General features: G+C 50.9%; 2 protein-coding genes across 4 annotated transcripts in view; one reads left to right on the forward strand and one right to left on the reverse strand.

Annotated features, from left to right (window-relative positions):
- The window catches only part of MMP24 (matrix metallopeptidase 24), a 43,367-nt gene extending 22,568 nt beyond the window's left edge, over positions 1–20,799 (forward strand). For both annotated transcript variants that reach the window (XM_023627011.2, XM_070247415.1), the window contains 7 exons: positions 350–466; positions 2,006–2,310; positions 9,651–9,812; positions 11,881–12,095; positions 14,196–14,334; positions 15,783–16,049; positions 18,069–20,799. In XM_023627011.2, coding sequence (XP_023482779.2) covers positions 350–466; positions 2,006–2,310; positions 9,651–9,812; positions 11,881–12,095; positions 14,196–14,334; positions 15,783–16,049; positions 18,069–18,406 — 1,543 coding nt within the window. In that variant the 3' untranslated portion in view covers positions 18,407–20,799. The remainder of the gene's footprint in view (positions 1–349; positions 467–2,005; positions 2,311–9,650; positions 9,813–11,880; positions 12,096–14,195; positions 14,335–15,782; positions 16,050–18,068) is intronic.
- Positions 20,155–22,014, reverse strand: MMP24OS (MMP24 opposite strand). 2 transcript variants are annotated; one of them, XM_023626450.2, is made up of 2 exons: positions 21,806–22,014; positions 20,155–21,719 (listed from the first exon to the last, which is right to left on the reverse strand). In XM_023626450.2, exon 2 carries the CDS (start codon positions 21,711–21,713, stop codon positions 21,540–21,542), a length of 174 nt encoding a protein of 57 aa, XP_023482218.1. In that variant the 5' UTR covers positions 21,714–21,719; positions 21,806–22,014; the 3' UTR covers positions 20,155–21,539. The 2 variants fall into 2 exon arrangements, with proteins under 2 accessions (XP_023482218.1, XP_023482217.1); XM_023626449.2 differs by having other exon boundaries at positions 20,155–21,716; positions 21,806–21,937.
- Between the last annotated feature and the right edge of the window lie 122 nt (positions 22,015–22,136).

A 22,136-nucleotide genomic window follows, 5' to 3' on the forward strand; every position in this document is an offset into this window, starting at 1 on the left:
TGAGAACTATAATTCTCACATTGCAGATGGGGAAACTGAGGTTCACATTGATTCACTCGCTTGCCTGGGCTCCTAAGATTAGTGGTGGAGCTGGAACTATTAAGCCCATGTCTACTGACTCCCAGTCTCTTATGCAGCAGTGTTTCTTCATATTCAATTGTGAGAGAATGAATTAATGGATCAATCAGTTGATCCTGTTCCTGTCGGGAACCCATCAGAGCCAGGGTCCCAGAGTCTAAGTTGAGGATGCACACTGCCATTCAGACTGGGACTGGGGACTCTGCCATGCCTTCCTAGAGTGTTCAGTGACCACAGTACATGTGTGTATGTGTATCTTCTCTTTGCTCAGGTGGATGAAGAAACCCCGATGTGGTGTCCCTGACCACCCCCACCTGAGCCGCAGGCGGAGAAACAAGCGTTATGCCCTGACTGGACAGAAGTGGAGGCAAAAACACATCACCTACAGGTGCTTTGACTCCCTCTCTTCCTCCTTGGCTTTGGCTCCACTCTCACTTAGTTTTTTCCTGGCCTGAGTTTCTGAGGCTGACACTGTAGGTGCGTCTGCGATCAGGGTGAGGACCAGGTATGTGGGCATCAGGGCCAGGCACTGTGAGCCTATGACTGTGTCCCCCTTGTGGCGTCCAGAGAATGCTATGTCTCCAATTTCACGTTTATTTGGTCTTTTAGGGGCTCAATAGTTGTTTTCTCTTTAGAGTCCTATAGTTTCTAGTTACAGAAAGTGGGGTATAGATTGTTCAGTAACTTTCTGCTGTGATAAAGAACCATGGCTGAACTCATTCTCCTATCACTCCTTGCCAAACCCCACTTCCTCTGATTTGGATCCCTTCCTCACTTAACATAATGGACTTCACCTGAGCTTCCCAACTCAGCATTCCAGTTGTTTCTTAAGGTGGGTAAAGAACTAGGAAGTGGATCACAACAGTGTCATTGCTTGACTGATGGGCAGAGCAGGATCAGTCTTCAAGTCAGACCAGCGACCAAGAGCGGGGATAATGGCGCCCATCACAGTAGACTCAGACATCAGAATTTGAAGTGGGGCTGGGGCAAGGGCCAGGCATAGGGCAGGCTCAGGTGGGCTCTGGTTGGCTCTGATTCCATCTCAAGTGGATCACCTGGGTTCTGGGGTAGGATCTAAGACAGACATCCTTGGACCTGAATCAAGGGCTCTCCTGCTGACAAGCTGTTGAGACTAGAACAGGATATTTTCAGAAATCTGACAAGAGAAGGAAACTTAAGAAGAATCTGGGTTAGAAACTGAACAGACTCTTAGGGTCTCCTGAAGAGGTAGAGTGGATCAAGAAAAAGAACTGACTTCTAACCCAACTCTGACCTTAACTTCTATCACCCAACCTCTCTGAGCCTCTTTCCTTATCTATAGAATGGGTGAGTAATCACTGCTCCAGGTGTTCATGGGGCAGAGCACCCAGAAGTAGTGATGTTCTGTTGTGGAGAACCATGCAATATGGATATAGCAACCTTAAATAACTAAATCTATAACCAATTAAATCAGACACCACCCTGTACCAGCTTTTAGGTAGACAAGCAGTAGTAGTTGGTGCCAAAGACTTTTTTTTAAAGGGACATTTCACTTAAACTCTCCACTGTTCAAATATTTTAGTAATTTTTATAAATGTGCGTATTTTATGTATTGGGAGAAAAATGTAAAATTAAGAAAATGCTATATCCACCAACTTAATTTTTTTCTACAAATTGGAGTAGAATCCTGTATTCAACACAAACTTTGTCAGAAATCAAATATAAAACACTGATTAAAGCAGAGCTACTTTGATTGAGGCAGGGGGTCAGGGGAACCCAGAGCCTTGCCTACTCAGCCTCTTCTTCAACCTCTGGGGCACCTCAGCAGAATTCTAGGGTTCCAAATTTGAAGATCACTGGGCCATATGGTCTCTGGTGTCCCTTTTAACTCTGCTAGTCTCTGTCTCTCTGTCTATTCCTCCCTAATGATCCTCCCCTCTGTCACCAGCATTCACAACTACACCCCGAAGGTGGGTGAGCTGGACACACGGAAAGCTATTCGCCAGGCTTTTGATGTGTGGCAGAAGGTGACCCCGCTGACCTTTGAAGAGGTGCCATACCATGAGATTAAAAGTGACCGGAAAGAGGCAGACATCATGATCTTCTTTGCTTCTGGCTTCCATGGAGACAGCTCCCCATTTGATGGGGAAGGGGGATTCCTGGCCCATGCCTACTTCCCTGGCCCAGGGATTGGAGGAGACACTCACTTTGACTCAGACGAGCCGTGGACGCTAGGAAATGCCAACCATGATGGTAAGGCCATGAGGGGCAGGGGGGCAGTCCTGGGTTTCTCAGTGGTCAGGGAAAGAAGCCCTGAGGAAGAGCTTGGAAGATGCCATAGATGAGTTTCCTGGTTTTCTAGAGCTTCTTGTCCAAGAACAAAGAACCTAACAGAGTGGGAACTGAGGTCTCTAATAATATTCAATACTTGACCCCTCAAGGCCAGGGCCAGGGAGATCACTTAATAAAAGGTCTAATTGGGCTGGGTCAGGAGGGAGGGTTAGGTCATGAATAAGAAGATAAAGTAAGGGACCAGAGGCTGGAGAAAAAGGTAAAAAAGTGCTTAAAGCTGAAAGTGGAGTCTGAAAGTGGTAGGCTCTGTCCTGACTGATGAAAGTTTCAAAGGCCATCATATGGGATGACATGACTGACTCACTCCCTATGTCAACCTCACAGGTGAATAACAGGACCCATAATTTCTCTAGCATCCTTGGATAACGTGGCTCTTCACCACTATGATTCAATGAACATATGTGGAACCAGAGTCAGTACTGTGCAATAATAGTAACAATATTCTTCAGGTTGCAAAAGAGTTCCTTATCAGTATTAACTTGCAAGGCACTTGCTTAGTAAGTAGGCAAGTGTACATCATTATGCCCATTTTTAAGATGAAGTGTTTGGGGTTGAAATGGCATAGGTGGTAGGTGGCTGCACCAGGGCTCAAACCATAGGTCAACCAGCACCTGGCTATGTGACAAGGGGTAAATGATTCATCCTATCTTCTCAGGTAAAATGAGGGATTGGATTAGGTGATCTCTAAGGTCACTTCCAACTCTAATGTAACATGATGTACAGCCCAGGGCAGGTCTGAACATTTAAAAAAAGATATGGTCTCGGCCCTCTGAAAGTCCAGAGTTGAGGAGAGACAGATGTGTACATAAGTAACCCTGTTACAAGGCAGACTGTATTGAAGGATGTAGCAGAAATACCAAGAAAATGCAGTGGGAGTCTGGAGAGGAAAGGAACAGAGGATTCTGGCTTTTAGATTATAATGGATAACAATTAGTATGTTAATATTCTAAGGCCCATGTCAAGTGCTTTCCACTTATTATGTAATATGTATATGTTAGCATTATCCCAATTTTACAGATAGGTAAACTGAGGTATATAGAAACATTAAGCAATCTGTGAAGGTCCCATAGTTGATGAATGGTGAAATAAGGCTTCAAACCTGGGCATTATGACAACAGAGCCCATAACTCTTAGCCACCATGCTAGGTTTCCATGGTTCTCAAACTGCAGGGCACATCAGAATCACCCAGAAACCTTTAAGTATGCATATTCTAAGCTCCAGGCCCCTAACCTCTTGCTATTCTGATTCTCTGGTTCTGGGGTCAGGCCTGGGAATCTGCACTTGGTCTAATAAATTCCTCAGGTGCTTCTGTTGCAGGTGTTCCGTCACCTTGAGAAACATTGTCTTAATCCCCAGAGTTTCCCTAACTTGCCTGATCATAAGAATCAACTGGGGTTCTTGTTATAAATGTGGATTCCCAGGGCCTTCCCCTGGAGATTCTGATTCGTAAGCTTCAGCAAGATTGGGAAGCACTGGGCATTCTTTTTCCTTAGCGATGCTTCAGGCTGCGAGCAGACTCTTTTCTTTTTTGAGGAAGATTAGCCCTGAGCTAACATCTGTGCCCATCTTCCTCTATTTTATATGTGGGACGCCTGCCACAGCATGGCTTGATAAGCGGTGCATAGGTCCACAGCTGGATTGGAACCAGCAAACCTGGGCCAAAGGAGCACGCGAACTTAACCACTATGCCACCGGGCTGGCCCCTGAGAGCAGACTCTTACAGACTCATTTCCACAGAGGTTTGGTGTCTGTAGATGGGTACGGCCACCTTTGAGAACATTTCATATCACTGTGTGGATCAGGGATGGAAACTCTTGGCTTATCTGTCAAAGGGTAGTTGAGGAGGGGATTTGGCCAAGGCTCAGCCTAGGCAAAGTTATGAAACAGTTCAATTTCTCTTTGTCCCCTGCCCTCTTCAAATTTTGGTCCCCTTTCCTATCCAGCTCCATTTCCTCTGCCCTGGTATCCCTTCCCTTACGTCCTGGATGTTTTTCCTGGCTTTCTGAACAACTATTCTTTATCTCATTCTTATTCTTGGATCAGTATCAATGAATGGTTGTCTGTGCTAACTGATAAAGTGTGAGGAGAAGAGAACTAACATTTTTGAACCCTGTTATGTGCCAGGCACTGTTAGCTGATAAGATTTTAGTTATAGCCCTGACAGAGGTAAAAGAATTCTTAAAAGAGGAGGCACTGAGAAGACACTCTACTCCTCTGCCCTCCCCTTCCCAGCTCTGAGGGTTTGCATTTCCCACAACCACTCCTTGCTGTTGGAGACCTTGGGCCCAGTCTCAAAATCCCAAGAACTTCTGGTGGTGTGTATGGGAAGGAGCTGGGACCTGTGGATGGGCACCATCCCAGCACCCTCTTGTCTTCTCTGACCCACCCCATCCTGATGAATGACTGCCAATTCTGATAGATATCCCAAGATGGCCAATGTCTTCTTTGGACAAGAGTTCGGACTTTTCTGTGCTCTGGAAAACCAAGCATGAACTGTCCAGATGCAGCTCATAACCACAGGAATAGCCCTGGCTGGCAAACTGGAATGCAGTGGATTGCCTAAGACGGCTTTTGGAAGGAGAGGAAAGGAACCAAGATTGATTGAGCACCATTTTATTATCTTGTTTAATTTCCACATAAACTCAGTGAGGGAGGGAGCAGAACCTCCTGGGAACTTCTTGTTTATTTGGCTTTCTTCTCTATTCTAAACTTCCATTATGGAAAATGTTCAAACTCACAAAAGTAAGGAGAATGATAATATGAACCCCTAGTCACCCATGACCCTGCTTCAGCAATTATCAACACTGTGTCATTCCTACTTCATCCAATCCCCCCTACTTATATTTTCTGGCTGATGTATTTTAAAGAAAATTCCAGGCACAATGTCATTTCACCTGTAAATACTTTAGTATATACCTCTAATAGATTGTTTTTAACACAACCACAAAATCATTATCAAACTCAACAAAATTTACACTACTTTCTTAAAATCTAATACCCAGTTTGTGTTCATTTTCCTAAATTATCTCAAAAATGTCTTTCACAGTTGTTTGCTTGCATCAAGCTCCAAACAACACCCGCACATCATACATAGTTGACATGTCTCTTAAGGCTCTTTTAATTTAAAAGTTACTTGCTTCCCTTTCCCCCTATTTTCATTGAAGAAACTGGGTCATTTAACCTGAGTACAGTCATTTGCCTTGACTAAATTCAGGTTCAGTTTTAACATGTCTCTCTTGCCCATATTTTGTGAACACTGGTAATCAGATCTACAGGCCTGACTAGATTCAGGTTCACTTTTTTGGCAAGAATACATCTAGGTGGTGCTGGTCCTGCCTGTTGCATCACATTGGGAAGCACAGATGATGCAGGCTGTCCCACTTTTAGTGATGTTAAGGTTGAGCAGTTGGTTCGGGAGTGTCAGCCTAATCCAACCATTACAAAATTCACCTAGGAAACTTGAAAAAATAAAATAAAGTTGCCTAAGCCCTAAACCAAAACTCCTGAATCAGAATCTCCTCCACCTGTGTGTTTAAGAGGCTCTCCTAGAGAACCACTGGCTTGCAAAGGTGATTCTGACTCTCTACCTCACTGGAGTCTGTGTCAGGGGCATTCTGGCCCACCACACCTTTAAGCTGGTTTCCAGGCACTTTCTGTCTACATCTCTTTGCAATGAGTCAAGCAGTAAAGTCAGCAGAATTCACTAAGCCCTGCTGGGGAGGGAGCCCAGCCCCAGGGAATGTGACAGGCCAGGAAGAGTCACTGAGACCAGCCTTCCACAAGCTACAGCCCTGCCGCAGTTATTGCAGTGATTCTTCCCCACCCAATGAGCCAGACCCGGCGGGGATTAGAATCTCCATTTTACAGAGGAGGAAAGTAAAATTCCAAGCGGTTAAGAAATTCACGCAGTTGGTAAGAAGTGGCAGAGCCAGGTGTGAACCCAGGATTCTGCATTTTTAACAAGTGCCCCCGGTGGTTCTGTTGTAGGTGGTCCAAGGACCACACCTGGAAAAATACTGAATGTTTGGCACTGTTGGGTCCTGGCTGCTGTCACCTAGCCCTATCAAGCACAAAGCTTGCCCTCAAGGAGCTCACAGTCCTAGGGTGGATGAGTATATGTGCTGGTGGCTATATTGTAGTGTGGAAAGTGGTCAGTGCCCTAAAGATGGTTCACACAAACTGCTGAGAGTAGAGGAAGAAGCACTCACTTTCAGTGGGGGAAATCAAGGAAGGCTTCCTGGAAGATGTGACGTTGAGTTGAACTTTGAAGGAGGAAGACTATTCCAGGTGGAGGGGACAGTATTGGCAAAAGAATAGAGGCAAAGGAAAATGCTATAACCATTTTGGGGGGTTGGAGGAGTCAATAAGATGAGACTCACCAAATATGGTGGTCCTAAGAGAAGGCAGAGACAGGGTACACTTGAGTACCTGAGTAGACTGTTGGGTACTTGCAAGGAGGCCCAAGCACCTAAGCACCCACCCACAGGAACACTCCCTCTTGGAGATACTGGTCCTCACACACAGCTCACCGCGATCCTGCTAATTAACAATGATAGTTCTGTGCCAGGTGGCAGGATGAGCGCTTTACATACCTTGCCTCGTTAATCTTCACCCCTATTCTTATGAGGAAGGTACCATTGCTTCCTTCATTTTTACAGAGGAAGATATTTAAAATGTCACACTGCTAGGACATGACAGAGCTGGGATTCATGACAGTCTGGCTAGCAGGGACTGCAGTGCTGACCACTCTGCTTCCATACCTCTTACCCTCCTGGGGAGTGAAGACCCTAATGCCTGTTAAGCACTGGGGTCTTTTCCATCTCTCTGCTTTTTCCCCTCACAAGCTCCAAGGAGTTCTCCTACCCCTCTCCCCTCTCCTTCCATCTTCCCAGAGTGGCCCCCACTAAACAGGTCTCCTGGGTTCCTGTGCTAGAGAATGCCAGCTCCCCAGCTCTTCTCTGCCTTTTGGTCCCTGGAACAAATCCACAGGCCCCTTTCCTTCAAGGGCTTACTCCTGTTCTCTGCAGAGACCCAGGCACAGGGGCTAATAGAGTAATAGACCCAGGCTGAGGACACAGGTTTAGAGCCTTGCCAGGTGCTCAGAGCCCTGCTCCCTGGTTCCCAGCTGAGATCCTTGTGGATGCCCCCTGAGGAAGAGCCTGGTCAGGAGACCGAGCCCTGAACAGCTTGTCTCAGGTTGAAGAACAAGCTAGGAGCAGAGCCAGTACTGGACCCCAGGAAGCAGAGCTGCCTTCCGCTGGCTCTAGCAGCCGCCTTTGTTTGGGATGGAGCTCAGAGATGAGCTCACCCTTCCCCACTGCCAGAGGGACCAGGCCTGAGGAAGGAACTGGGGGCGGCCTGGCGTCCTCATGCCAACTTGCCTTTCCCCAGCAGAAGGCCTGCCCCAGGCTTTTGGCCAACCTTGCACTGATCTTGGCCATTCCCTTCTCCGCTGAAGACACCGGTGATGTCAGCAGAGTGGCAGGCAGGCATACACGCCTCTGGATCTGCTCCAGGGGGCCCTTCTCTCTTCCTAAGACTTTAGCCAGGAAGGCCAGAGACAATCCCCAATCCCATCTGACCCTCAGGGCCCTTGGCTTGGCCAAGGTAGGGCAACATTGCCAGTGACACTGGAGCCAGAGTGGGCACTAGGACTCCTGACCACCTCCTGGGCTCCTGGCAGCCTCCCCTGCACTTCGAGGTGGCAAGAATGGGCCGCAACATGCCTTAGGGCTGGGCAATAAGAGGCAGGGCTCAAGGGGGATTCAAATGCCAGAGGTCAAGACAAGCAGGGGTCTGTAACTGGACAGACAGGAGTCAGGACTGTTGATACAACAGCTTGGTCAACCCCTGGCCCCTTGCATTTCTTTGCCAAAGCTAGGGTTACTTAATCCCTCTAAAATCAGGCCTTGCCCTGGCCCAGACCTGGCCCAGAAGCTTACTTGGCTTTAAGAGGATCCGGCTGCTAGAACCCCACTGGCCTTGTGCTTCCCTTCTGGTCAATGGGCTTATTCCAGGCACCAAGCTTTTGTCCTGCGTATCATAACAACAGTAGCTACCATGCAGTACTGCTGCCTTTACACGCACTACTATCTTATTCAATCCTCACACAACCCCAGAGGGTAGGTATGATTTCCCCATTTTACAAATAGGAAATTGGGGCTCAAGAGGTAGACCTCAGGCCAAGTTCACAAAGCTGGTGGAGGCAGAGCCGGAAATGACTGGGGTCTGTCCCACTCAGGGGCCCATGCTCAGGACCACTATGCCATGTTGCCACCTCAGCTTTGTACTTGGGATCGCGAGTCCCACTTTCAGCACCTGGACCCTGTTGTTATCACTCATATTTGAATCCCTGCCTTGATCTTGGCCATAGTTCAGTTCTTTTGGGACTGAGGTCTTGCCGGACTGAGCTGCCACACAAGCAGAGCCCTGCCTGCCCCTGGGTCTCATGAAACTGACTGCCAGCCTGCCACCGCCAGGACACCCCTCTGCTTGTCCCACTAACTCCGCCTTGGCTCAGGCCCTTTTCATCTCTCACCTGGACCCTCGTCCCCGCTTCTGAATTGATCCCACTGATCCCTCTGCCTCTGGTCTCACTGCACTCTATCCTTCCTCCAACTGCAGCCAGAGTGATTTCATCATGTCACCACGCCCACTCTACCTACACCCCCCACTGGCTAAGAAGCCAATCCAAATTCCTTTGCATGGCATCACAGAGCCCTGCCTGCCAGCCTGGCTGACCTCATCTCTCTCTGGCCCTCTCCTTGTGTTTTGTTCCACAGCCAAGTGGAATGAAACCGCTTGTCCCTGGATCTTGTTTATAACATTCCCTCTGCCAGGAAGGCCACCCCCACCCCTCTTCCTCTCCTACCCCCTGAATACTTTCTCCTGACTAACTTCTCATCTTTCAAGACTCAACTTAAGCTTCACTTTTATGAAGCTTTCTCTGAACATCTTCAAGTTTAAATGACTCCTCTCTCCTCAGAACCCTCACTTGACCCTTACAAACATCTATTAAAGCACCTGGAACACTAGTTTCACTTATTTTCTCTCTCTCTCTCCATATCCCCCACCATATCCAGAGTTCTGGAAGGCAGGGATTTGTCTGATTTCTCTGTATGTCCAAGTATCCAGCACAGGGCCTGGCACAAAGCTTATGCTCAGTTTCTGCTAAAATAATGGATCGACTGACTGAACCTAAGTGAGTGCCCTGGGCACCTCCCCATCCGCCTCTCCACAGGGAATGACCTCTTCCTGGTGGCTGTGCATGAGCTGGGCCATGCGCTGGGACTGGAGCACTCCAACGACCCCAGCGCTATCATGGCACCCTTCTACCAGTACATGGAGACGCACAACTTCAAGCTGCCTCAGGATGATCTCCAGGGCATCCAGAAGATCTACGGTGTGTGGCAGGGGAGGGAGGGCCACTGCCGTGACTGTCTGCTGGGGGCGTCGGGGCGGGGGGATTGCCATCCTTCAGCATAGCTGCTATGTCTGACTGCTCTCTGACCTTTAGAGACTTCCGAGGTCTTTGCCGGTTAGAGGGGGCTCCCCCTACCACCACATACAGTTGGGAAACCTAGGGGAGGGTCTGAGCTGTGACTGGGAGGGACAGAAGTGAGTAGAGGCCCACCCACTCCCTTTCCTCTATCCCCTCCCTCTCGCCTCCTGTGGTTCATTGCACTCTCAAGGGGTCCCATCTATAGCCAAGAGATTCACACATCTGCCCAAGTAATGGTGATACAATGTGATGAGTATTTTAACCAGAGCTTTTTTCTTAAACAAGAAAAAATGAGAAGCTAGGCTGATATCTTGATAAGATATGAGGGGCCTGCTACCATGCCTCCCTCCTAGTTCTCTGTTCACACTAGTATGTGAAGTTCTTGTTGGTGTCAAGTCAGTTCAGATGGGAAAACCAATTTACTTGGGCAAATGAATGCCCACATAGCACAAGCCCCCACAGCCCCCAAGCTATGGAGCATAGCAGGAGGACTCCCTCTGGAGGCCCTCAGGACATCACAGAGGAGGCAGCCCCACCCAGAGCCCTGGAGCATGGAGAGGATCTCCATAGGTGAAGCAGTAAAGGACTGGACAGGGTCATTGGGGACCGGAAGGTATTTTGAAAGCAGAATGGACAGGATTTGCTGATAGATCAGATACAGTGGTAAGGGCCAAGAATGACATCAAAGTTTCTGGCTTTTGTAAATTGTGGGACAATAGGATTTACCAGCCTGTAGCTCAGAAATCTGGGCTGGGATATTGATTTGGAATCTTTGATGTCCTACTGACATTTAAATTTATATTAACCATAATTAAATAAAATTTCAGTTTATGTGTCATGCTAAGAATTAGTCCCTCATCAAATAAATTCCATACTAGTAACTAGTAGCTATTTATTCAAGTGCTCAATAGCCACATGTGGCTAGAGGCTATTGTATTGAACGGCGCAGATATACAACACTTCTGTTATCACAGAACATCCTACTGGCCAGCTGTAACATAGAGGGTCTTTAAAGCCATAAACCTGGATGAGATCACTTTGGAAAGTGATTCTCAACTTGGCAGTCCATTGGAATCACCTTGAGATTTCAGCAAAAAATACCAATACCAGCCTCACCCCCAGAAATTTGGTTTTAATTGGACTGGAGTGCCTTCTAAGCAGCAGGAGTTTTAAAGGCTCCCCAGGTGATCCTAATATACAGTCCAAATTGAGAAGCACAGACCTAGAGACAAAAAGTGAAAGAGAAAAGAGGACCCAGGGCACTCCAACCTTTAGAGTAGGGTGGATGAGGAAAGGCTGCCAGCAAAGGAGCCTGAGAAAGAACAGCCCATGAGGTAGGAGGAAAACCAAGAAAGTACAGGGTTGTGGAAGAGAGAGAAGAGTGTTTCGAGGAAAGTATTTTTATGATCCTGCTACTCAAAGTATGGGTCTGAGAGCAGTGATGTCTGTATCACCTGAAAGCTTGAAGAAAAGCAGAATGACAGGCCCCACCCGAGTCATAATCTGGATTTTATCAAGATCTCTGGATGATTCATATATACATCAAAATTTGAGTCAAGTAACCATTGGATTTGGCAACGTGGAGGTCATTGGTGATCTTGACAGAGGAGTATCAGTGGGTGACAGGGCAGAGGCCGTGGTGGAGTGAGATGAAGAATGAAGGGAGAGTGAGAAAGTGGGGCCAGCATGTGTGGAGGGGAGCAAAGAGGGTAGGGGACATTGAGCCTAAGAAGGGACATGTTCTCTTTTTATAATAGGGGAAAAGATACCAGATCTTGGCATAGAAAGATGAGAGTTCCCATTTAATGGCTATTTTGATAAAGATTAGAGGAGTAAAAAAATGGGGGAAGGGGATAGGAGGCTGGAGTGTGACAGATTTGTCTCAGAGCTGCCCGGGTGATGACGAGGCAATGGCAGTGGGAGGCAGGGAACAGCTGGCCCCTCTCTAAAATGCAGCCCCTCTCTCCAGGACCCCCAGCTGAGCCCCTGGAGCCCACAAGGCCCCTCCCCACGCTCCCTGTCCGCAGGATCCACTCACCGTCTGAGAGGAAGCATGAGCGCCAGCCCAGGCCCCCTCGGCCACCCCTTGGGGACAGGCCATCCACACCGGGCGCCAAACCCAACATCTGTGATGGCAACTTCAACACAGTGGCCCTCTTCCGGGGCGAGATGTTTGTGTTTAAGGTAGGGCCAGTCTACTGGCACCCCCCAGGTTGTTCCCTCCCAATCCTTCCCCAACCATGAAGCTAGAGAAGGCTGCTGTCTGGGATTAGGCCTGTTATGGGGCCTGGATGGGAGTTGGCCCAGTGGCCAGGACATGGGCTCTCTTCCTGGTGCTGCTGGGTAAGTCAACTTGCTTCCAAGGCGGGGGTGGGGGGAGACTGGTAACCCCGCACCCTCCCAGGAATTAACGCTGGGGAAAAATGCTGGAGACGGGCTTCTGGTCTGTGACTTTAAACAAGTCACCTCCCTCCTCTGGACCTCAGTTTCTCCCTCTGAAAACTAGGAGAATCATTCCTTTAATGAAGGGTATATGAAGAGCAAATGAGCACATGGTTATGAAGATGGCGACTTGGAGTAAGGACTGGTACAGTGGTGGCTGAGTGTCTCCAGTTCCTGCAAGGCTGAAAGGCTGGTACCAAGGGGTACCTGATAGAAACCTGGTCAGGCTACCTCTTGTCTTCTGTCCTGTTCCCGTCATGTTAGCCACGGGCTGTCTGGGTGGCAGCCTGCTTGGTGTGTTGCAGGTTTGGTTCTCAGGGAAGGGACTCTGATACCATGTTTGGAATGCAGGATTTTGATTAGGGAGTACCTTTGGGATCAACATCTGTGGGAAGAAAGCAAGACTAGGCAGAAGGAGAAGATAAGCAGCAACCAGGCCCATTGTGGACGTGGCCACCTGCCCAGGGAGCTCTGGAGCTAGAATGGCCCATCAGTTATCCCACATTGGGGTCCAAATGGCTGGAACTTTATACCCCCGGCCTCGTTCCATCACTGTATGAGGAAGGGTGTGACCTTGGGGGAGCTCTCTGAAGCTGAGGCCATCCCCAGAGAGGCTAACAGCTGAAAGCTGCGTGATGACCACTCTCTCAGCCACCAGGGCAACAAGCTCTCCACTGAAAAGATCTGGGAAACATGTCTCCACCACACTGAGTGGTTGAGGAGGGTTACCTTACCCCCCTCATGGAATTCACCCGAGCAAGCTTGAGCACTGAGCAAGAATCAGGCAACATGAGTCAGCCCCAGTCCTGCCTCTCATTGAGTGGCTCTAGGAAAGTCACTTGGCTTTTCTTAAGACTCTCTACATCTCAGATCTACTTCACAGAGTTGTGAAAGTCAAAATAAGGTTTAGAAAACTGGATGTGAAAGTGCTTTGTAAAACATCTTTTTTTTTAAAAAAAAAAAAAAAAAAAAGCATTTTCTAACTTTTGTACCATCTTTTACAAATCACATTCATTCTTCTGCACTCTGATCCTCCCAACTGGATGGTTTCTAGGCAAGTCTGGGCTTTATCATGCCCATTTACACATAAGAAAACTGAGGTCTTGGGAGGTTACAGGCTTTGCCCAGACTACCTACCAGCCAAGGGCTACAGTGGGACAAGGCACCAGTTTGAAGAGGAAGTTTTTATCAGACTCTTGGCCTATAGAGCTGCCATTTATTCAACATCAACTATGTGCCTTGTACTGTTCTAGGCACTTCACCTATAATCTCTCACTTGATGGCCTGTTATTACCCCCATCTGGTGAGGCTCTTTAAGTACTGTGCCCAAGGTCATGAAACTATAAATGGAAGAATCTGAATTTATACCCAGGTCTTGAGGGAATTCCCATGCTTCTCTCCCATAGTCCTTGCCCAGCTAGATGGAGCCAGCCATGAAGATGGCACTCTGTCTAGGCTCAGTGACGACCTCAAGCTTCCCCCCAGCCTGAGGAGTGACCTGGCTGATGTCAGGGACTCTCCACAGCCCTCATGTGGCCACTGCAGGCCCCAGCATCATCCCTTCAAGCTCCTCCACACCTCCCCACCACCAAGCCTGTGTGCTGTCTATCTCATGGCCCCTTGGGCAGCAAGAGCCATCAGGAAGCTTACATGAAGAGAGTTAATGAGCATCCTGTCTTCCTCACAAAACTGCTTTGAAAATTAGAAGCTGTAAATGGACAGAATTCATGGAGGGTTGCGAGGCTGGGCCCAGGGGAAGGTGTTGGGTTGTTGTGGCCTGAGTCCCAAGGCCGAGATCACTGGGTTCAGAGGCCATGCTCTTCTTCTCCCCTTAACCCCCAGGATCGCTGGTTCTGGCGTCTGCGCAATAACAGAGTGCAGGAGGGCTACCCTATGCAGATTGAGCAATTCTGGAAGGGCCTGCCTGCCCGCATAGATGCAGCCTATGAAAGGGCTGATGGAAGATTTGTCTTCTTCAAAGGTAATGTGACCTGTGCTGAATGAACTGGGACAGTTCCCTGCCCTTCTCAGGACCCTCTTTTTCCATCTATACACTGGAAGAGGTGGGGTGGGAGGCAGATGCCCTCCAAGGGTTCTTCTAGCCCTAACAGAGACACTGACATCTCACAGGACAGATCCCTGCAGGCAGGCGATGCACAACCTGGAAATCAAGTCAGGAAGTGATTATTGCCAAAACTGGTGGAGTAACAAGCCTCACCCACATGAAGTAGAGGGTGGTACAGGCAATTGAAGACCATCCAGTGCTCCATGGAAGGCCATCCTGTCAGTTCTGTAAGAGCCCAGAGGGAGGAGGTCACACAGGCTGGCGAGGTCAGGGAAGGGGCGAGGGGGAGCTAACATGTATGGCATGCCTAGTCTGTGCCACCCTGTGCTAGCTTGTTTCATTTTGATAGTCTTGACTTGGGCCAGCCCCCAGAGCGTAAGATACATATAGTGAGAAGCAAGGAAAGCATCAAAGGGGAAGGAACAGCAGGAAAGAAGTAGTGTGGGAATGTGCAAGTGCATTCAAAGGGCCTAGGAGACCTGCCAGACAGCCATGGAGCCCCATACTGGAGAGCTGTGAGAAGTGGCCTAGAAAGGTAGTTTGGGGACAAGTCCTGAGGAGCCTTGGTTGCCAGGTCAGAATGTGGTCTTGATCCATTAGGGAAATGCTTGAAGGTCACTGAATGTTTCTGAGCAGCAGAGAGCCACAGGGAAGGTAGCAATCCAATAGGGCAGAGACAGGGAGGCAATTTCTGAGACAGTTGCTGGAGTTAAGAAGAGTAACATCTATAAGGTCCATACTGGGAAGGAGTACTGAGACTAGAGACAGTTAAAAGATTAAAAATCCTCCTGAGAGGCTAAGTACTGAGAGGAGGAAAGAGAGGGTCAAAGGTGATGCCAGGACTTCTTGTTGGGGACCCTGGGAGGCAGAAAAGTGATGAGGGCAGGAGCCCCATGTGGCGAGATGAGGAGCTCCAGGAAGCTGACTTGAAAATGCCCAAAGGCCAGTGGGTGATCAAGGCACCTGAGTCTGGTGCCCAGGTCCAGTGGGAAAGGACCGTAGGCTAAAGCCTCACAGGTGGGTGTCATTGGTAGAAGATGGGAGAAGGGGCTGAGCTCATCTGGAGAAGAGAGAGGAGCAAGTCACTTGAAAGGCAAATAGGATGGGGCACAGAGCCTGAGTAGCACAGGGAGAGTTGCCCAGGATCTGTGACTGGCTTCTGGCTTCTTGCCCAAGCTCTGCCTGGGCCAAGAGACCTCAGTCTCTCAGCAAGAGGATCAAGCAGGCCTAGGGCTCGGTTTCCCCCTGACTCCCTGGCTCTATTAATGACTTCAGTCCCAGTAGAAAATGGGAAAGTGGCATTAGCCACAACTTTGGCATTGAGTGACTGGGGAAGACTGATCCTCGGCTCCTCTTTGCCACAGGTGACAAATACTGGGTGTTTAAGGAGGTGACAGTGGAGCCTGGGTACCCCCACAGTCTGGGGGAGCTGGGCAGCTGTCTGCCCCGAGAAGGCATTGACACGGCTCTGCGATGGGAACCAGTGGGCAAGACCTACTTTTTCAAAGGCGAGCGGTACTGGCGCTACAGTGAGGAGCGGCGGGCCACGGACCCTGGCTACCCCAAGCCCATCACCGTGTGGAAGGGCATCCCACAGGCTCCCCAAGGGGCCTTCATCAGCAAGGAAGGATGTATGTAAGGGCCTGGAAGGGTGGGGGGTCTGATTTTATGTAGGTCTCAGCAGGGCCCATGGGCATACTCTCAGGGTATCCAAGTTTGAGAAACACCACCTAGTGGCAAAGACAACTGCCTCATATCCACCCATGTTCACACAGTAAATTAATTCTCTGTTACGAGCTACCAAGTCACACTTTCTCATCTGCAGGAATGATTCACAATTGAGAGATGTTTTCACACACTGACTTCATTCCTTCAGACAGCATTTCTCAAACAGAGGTCCTCAGGGGTCCTCTAGGGGTTCCTCAAGTTATCAAATCTGAAAAGCAAGATGGATATGGGTGGGTCAAAGGTGCTTTTTCACAGGGCTTGAGGGCAGGAAAATGGAAAGAGAAGCCTCTTTTATTTGTGACATTTCCTAAGCTCCTCCTGGAGCCCAGGCTGGCAACCAGCCACCATGGCTGCCATTAGGCACTCACAGCTCTCTCCCCACCAAACTAAGTGCTTCTCTAGAGGAAGGGCCAGATATTGCCAGGTGCAGAGTGGGTATCCATGAATGTTTGTTAAATACATCTCCCTGATCTGACCAAAAGCACACACTCTGGAGCCAGACTGGCTGGTTTCACATCCCATCTCCACTTACTATGAGTTTAGGCAAATCACTCAAGTTTTCTCAGTTTCCTCAGCTATAAAATGAGAAGAATAATGATACCCACCCCATAGAGCTTTGTGAGGATTAAAGAAGATAAATTATGTAGAGCACTTAGACCAATGCCTAGTACCTGGCCCATGCCATATAAGTTTTAGCTTATGCCATCATGATTATCATCTCATTGGTGTGTTTTAGTTTATGCAGTGACACAAGTCATTCATTGACTCCACGATGATTACTGAGAGCCAGGTTGTGTGGGAGGGCTGGAGATGGAGCAGGGAACAAGACTTGCATTGCATCCCTGGCTCCCAGTCTAGAAGCAGACAACAAATAAAGTGCCAACAAATGCTATGAGGGAAAAAAAATGCTGTGAGAGAGCAACTAGGCAGAGAGGGCCATGTTAGAGAGGGTCACTGGGAAGGGCTCTCAGAGGAGACATCACTGGTAAGAAAGCCAATGGCCACAGGGGCAAAGCTGCTATTTGGTGGCTCTCCTATGTACCTGATGCTTTCCACACATGGTCTCACTTTCTGGGGAGCCTCAGAGACAGGTGACATCAAGGACTTTAGCCAATGAAAGTCCCAGCCAGGGGGAGCCAGCCAATAGGAGTGTCTGAACAAGTTGCTTTGCATCTGTAGACTGGTTGGGCCGCTGAGGCTGTTGCTGGGAGCTTTGGGGTGGCTGCCCAGTGCTGCTGCTGCTTTTCCTTCCAAGTCCTACCCCAACAGTGTCCCAGAGACCCTGCATCTGTGTCACGAAGTGATGTGTGCCAAGCCAAAAAGACCCATAATTGCAACAAGGTGGTGTCTGCTGTCAAGAGGAGGAGAAATCTTGCTCCCTGCCTCCCTTGCTTCAGGCAGGAGCTGGATGGAGGCCCTGGAGCTACAGAGACAGTGTTGTCTAAGCAATAGTTGGGAGCTTGAGCTGACCTATGTGGGGGCAGCTATGAGTACAGCGTGACAGAGCTGAGAAGGGTCCTGTCTGGGAGGCACTAATTGAACTTACCAATTCTACTTAAAGCCCCTCAGTGGCTTCCCAGCACCTTTGAGATGATAAGTGGGCTAGTCCAGGCCCCTTTCTGGAGCTGTGCAGGTCGCACTTCATGACCCAGCCACACTATTTTCAGGGTGTGCCAAGCACTGCACTCCCCCACCTCTAAGCATTCCAACACACTGCACAACCCCCACCTCCAAGCATTCCAACACGCTGCTTCCACCTTATCAGCCCATCCCTCCTTCAGAGCTCCTCTTGGGTTCTCCATGGTGAGCGAAGTGCCCCTCCTCCATGGTGCCACAGCACCCTGTGTGTGCCCTCTCACACTGGCCCAGAGCAGGTGCAGCGAAGTGTCTGGGAATGGTGATGCTAGGCCGTGTTTCTACAGATTACACCTACTTCTACAAGGGCCGGGACTACTGGAAGTTTGACAACCAGAAACTGAGCGTGGAGCCAGGCTACCCACGCAACATTCTGCGTGACTGGATGGGCTGCAACCAGAAGGAGGTGGAGCGGCGCAAGGAGCGGCGGCTGCCCCAGGACGACGTGGACATCATGGTCACTATCAACGATGTGCCAGGCTCTGTGAATGCCGTGGCTGTGGTCATCCCCTGCATTCTGTCCCTCTGCATCCTGGTGCTGGTCTACACCATCTTCCAGTTCAAGAACAAGGCAGGCCCTCAGCCTGTCACCTACTATAAGCGGCCAGTGCAGGAGTGGGTATGAACAGCCCAGAGCCCTCTCTGTTCACTCGGTCTGGCCAGCCAGGACCTTCCTCACCAGGGTCTGAGGGGCAGCTCTGGCCACTGCCCACTGGGGGAAGCAGGGCCCTAGGCCAGAGGTCGTGCAGCTGAAGTGGTAGGTGCATTGGCCTAGGCTGAGCATGGGGCAGGGAGTGATGGTGGCTGCCCCAGGGTGGGTGTCTGGCACCCAGCTGCCAGCCTTCTGTCCTGGGTAAACTGCTCCCTACTCCAGGGAATAGGCTAGGCCCCATGAGGAGGCAGGGACCATGCTAGGAGGAGGCTCTGTGGTCACTGCATCCTGTGGTGTCCATGAGGCACCACAGCTCTGTTCCTGGCTGGACCCAGCTCCTTCTGTGGGAAGCCAGCACTAGCGCTCTCAGCCCCATCTGGGAGATGCCACCAGTCCTGGTTCCCCCTTGCCAACACCTGCTGGTCAGATGTCCCCCCACCCCCACCCCATGGTCCTCCAAGGCTACAGGACCCCTGCTGCCAACACGGTGGGCAACAAGTCTGGGTTTCCCCTGCTGCCATACAGCAGATCCCTCAGGAAACCTGCTCCACACATCAGGGTCTCCTCTGAGACCCAGGATTTAGGGTCACATGCTGCAGGCAGGGCTGTGGCCCAGCTGGGTCTGACAAGGACCCAGTTGTCACATCGTGAATATTTAAATGTCCTGTCACTACTGTTTAAAGTCCCATTCTGCAAAGGCTGCTTGAGGCTTTAGGTGAATTAGAGGTGACTGTCTTGGTGATGAGGCCTGTGTGGCCGGCCCTCCTCCAGGGGATAAGGAAAAAGGTGCTGCTAAGGCCATTCTAGCACCCAGACACCACAGGAGCTGAGCCCTACTCATGAGGCTAAAGGACTGGGGCAGCACTTCCCATTTCTGGAAGCCAATCTGAGTTTGTGACCATCCTCCACTCACTTCCCATTATTCCTATCCCTCTCCCCATTCCCCCAATCCCCAGCCCTGCTCCAGTCTATTGCTTGTGGCCTGGGTACTCAGCCTGACTAGTTAGGTGAGGTATAAATGGCTCCAGGCCAACATTCTCATAGCCTTGGGGTAAGGGACCCAGGGTAGCCTTCTGAAGTACTGAGAGCCCACACCTCTAGCTCTCCTGAGGCCTACTCAGTCTCTCAGCCTGGAAGCAGTGTTTATACCACGAGCTTGGTCCTTGCTACCCCAGCTCACTGGTCCCACCTTCCTGCATTGCTCTTTGGAAAAGGGCACCCCCAGCTGGTAGTGGCCCAAGCCGAAGGGTCTCTCTTTTTGACCCTTCTTGGGACCACCCTTCACTGTCTCTGGCAGGAATTCCTAGGGCTTAGCTTGCCTCACTCCAACCCAGTGGAGGTAGTCCTGCTGGTTACTGAGAAGCCCTAGGCAAGACCAGTGGGTTCAGTGATGCCCACTGGCTCTCTGCCAAAGCCAAGAGAAGGTATCAGTCTCTAGGGTGCTGGCAGGGCCTCAGATGCCACCCTGGCTCTCTGAGCCTGCATGGGCCTGGCCCCCAATGGCCTCTGGGCTTTGGGTCAGCTTAACTTATAGCAGACAGGGACTCCTGTTGTGAGCTGTCTCAAGCAAAATCTCTCTTGTCCCAGAGGCACCTATGTGGGTCCACTGTGTTCCCTGTCATCATCCTTCTGTTTTTTTCTCATTTTGACCAAGGGCGGGCTCCCTGGGGCGGGTGGGGAACAACTGCAGAGATATTAGTGATTCATAGGTTTGTACAGTGTTTTATACTTCGCAAAGCACTTTATTAGCTCACACCTGTCCACTCACATCAAACTCGTGTAGGCCCTGGGAGGCCGAGGGTAACTCTCACCGTGCTCTCAAATGAACCAGAGAGAGGTTGTTACTTGCCCAGGCCCTCCAGTAGGCTGACTGAGCCTTGGGTCCCCACCTGTGGACCCCTCTAGGGTCCAAGATGAGATCAGAAGTGTCTCTTTTATCCATCTTTTCCTGGCCTCCCTTATCCCCTTCCTGGTCCCTCTCCACTCCTCAGGTTGGTGCTCTCACTTCTTGAAAGCTCTAGGCCGCCCCCAGGCTCCCCATTGGCTCCTGATACTACTGAGGCCAGCTGAGAAAGAGCAGGAGATGGAGGCAGGCAGCCCAGGCTGCAGATGTGAGGGATACAGGGCCAGGCCCAGAGAACGCTCAGCCTGGAGGCTTCCACCCTCAGATTCTCCTGCCTGTGGTCATCTGTTTGTCCATCACCCCAGGACCAGACAGACAGAGGGGCAAAGCACTGGGGGCCCCAGAGCCTAGCTTCCCCTTGGCCTGGGGAACATCATAGCATTTCAGTGTCAGTCACATTTTAAACTGATCAGCCTTTGTATAATGTTTTTTAAATCATTTCTAAATAAAACAAAAATACAGAGTGTGTCATTTCCCTGGGATGTGGGAACAAGGATTAAGTTCTGAGAGTGGCCTTAAAGAAGCTTCTGGGAGAAGACATTCCAGGGTGCTTTGGGGTGTCTGGGAGCTACCCCACGCATCTCACCTGCCAGCCCAACAATCAGATGTCTCCCCTTTCCAAAAGGCTGGCTGTGGAGGCCCAGTGTTACTGGGGTCCCAGGAATACAGACTGATAATGGCTCACTGGGATCCAGGATAGAGAAGCTACCTCCCCTAACAGTACGGGGAAGGTCACTGTGACAACGTCTTTTCTGAAGTCAAGGCACACGGTGCCATAACCAGGGACAAAAGCAAGAGCCCAGTTCTCAGCAATAAGGGGCAGACAAGGTGAGGTCAGGTCTGTAGCCTTGCGGCCTTACCAGGATCCCTGGCCTGGCTCTGGAAGCCAGTAACAAGGAGGGCTGCCCCAGGACCCAGACGGCTGGAGAAGGGGTGGTAGTGAGCACGAAGGTCTGAGCCGGTTTGGGTGCAAACTGGGAAGCGAACAAATTCGGGGTGGTGGGAGTGGCCAGAGGCGAGACGCTGCCCCGTGGCAAGGCTGTGGAGGCGGCCCTGCCAGGACTTCCTTTCAGTCCTCCACGACCTCCTGATTCTCAGCGGGTCTCCGAGGCGCCGGGGTCGGGGGAGAGATGACAAGAGACGGTTCAGGCGAGGCGGACAGAACGACAGGAGACGGCTGGCGGAACTGCGAAGGGCAGCGAGTCAGTACCAGGAGGTGCAGACGATGAGGAAGCGCACGTCGTCCAGCGGCCCCCAAGGGCCAGGCTCGGGCGGGGGCCGCTGAGGGCCCTCGGGCGCTGCAGGCTGGGGCTGGGGCTGGGGCTGGGGCTGCGCTGGTTCCGGGACGCCCTGGCCGCCGCTCACCTGACCGCCCATGGTCTGCTAGGGGAGACGCCCGTCAGGTGTGGGGCCAGCCGCATGCCACACCCGCTCCGGCCCGGCCCCCAGCCCCCGCCCCCAGCCCTCACCTCACGCAGTCGCAACCGGAGCCGCAGGTCTCCAGGATCCCAGCGCCGGTGTCCGCTCCCTGCTCGCAAGCGCAGCGGCGCCGGGAGGAGCTGGCGCCGTGACGTCGACGCGCATCGACCCCGCCCCCTGGCTGTCGAAGCGGAAAGTTCCAGGCCCCGGGAGCGGGGCCCAACCAACCCGACCCCACCCACCAGCAGCCGGCCAATCCCGTCTCAACGTCACGGGACCCCGCCCCGCGCGCGGCCCAAAGACGGGTGGAGCCGGCCCAGCTACCAACGCGCCTCCCGGCGGCTACCGCGCTCCGTGCTCACTCAAGCTCCTAAGGGAAGA

Source organism: Equus caballus, chromosome 22 (assembly GCF_041296265.1).
Source record: "Equus caballus isolate H_3958 breed thoroughbred chromosome 22, TB-T2T, whole genome shotgun sequence".
Lineage (NCBI taxonomy): Eukaryota > Metazoa > Chordata > Mammalia > Perissodactyla > Equidae > Equus > Equus caballus.

Coding starts and splice junctions, on each gene's coding strand:
- MMP24OS (XM_023626450.2), bottom strand. CDS start 21,713: ATGGGCGGTCAGGTGAGCGGCGGCCAGGGCGTCCCGGAACCAGCGCAG.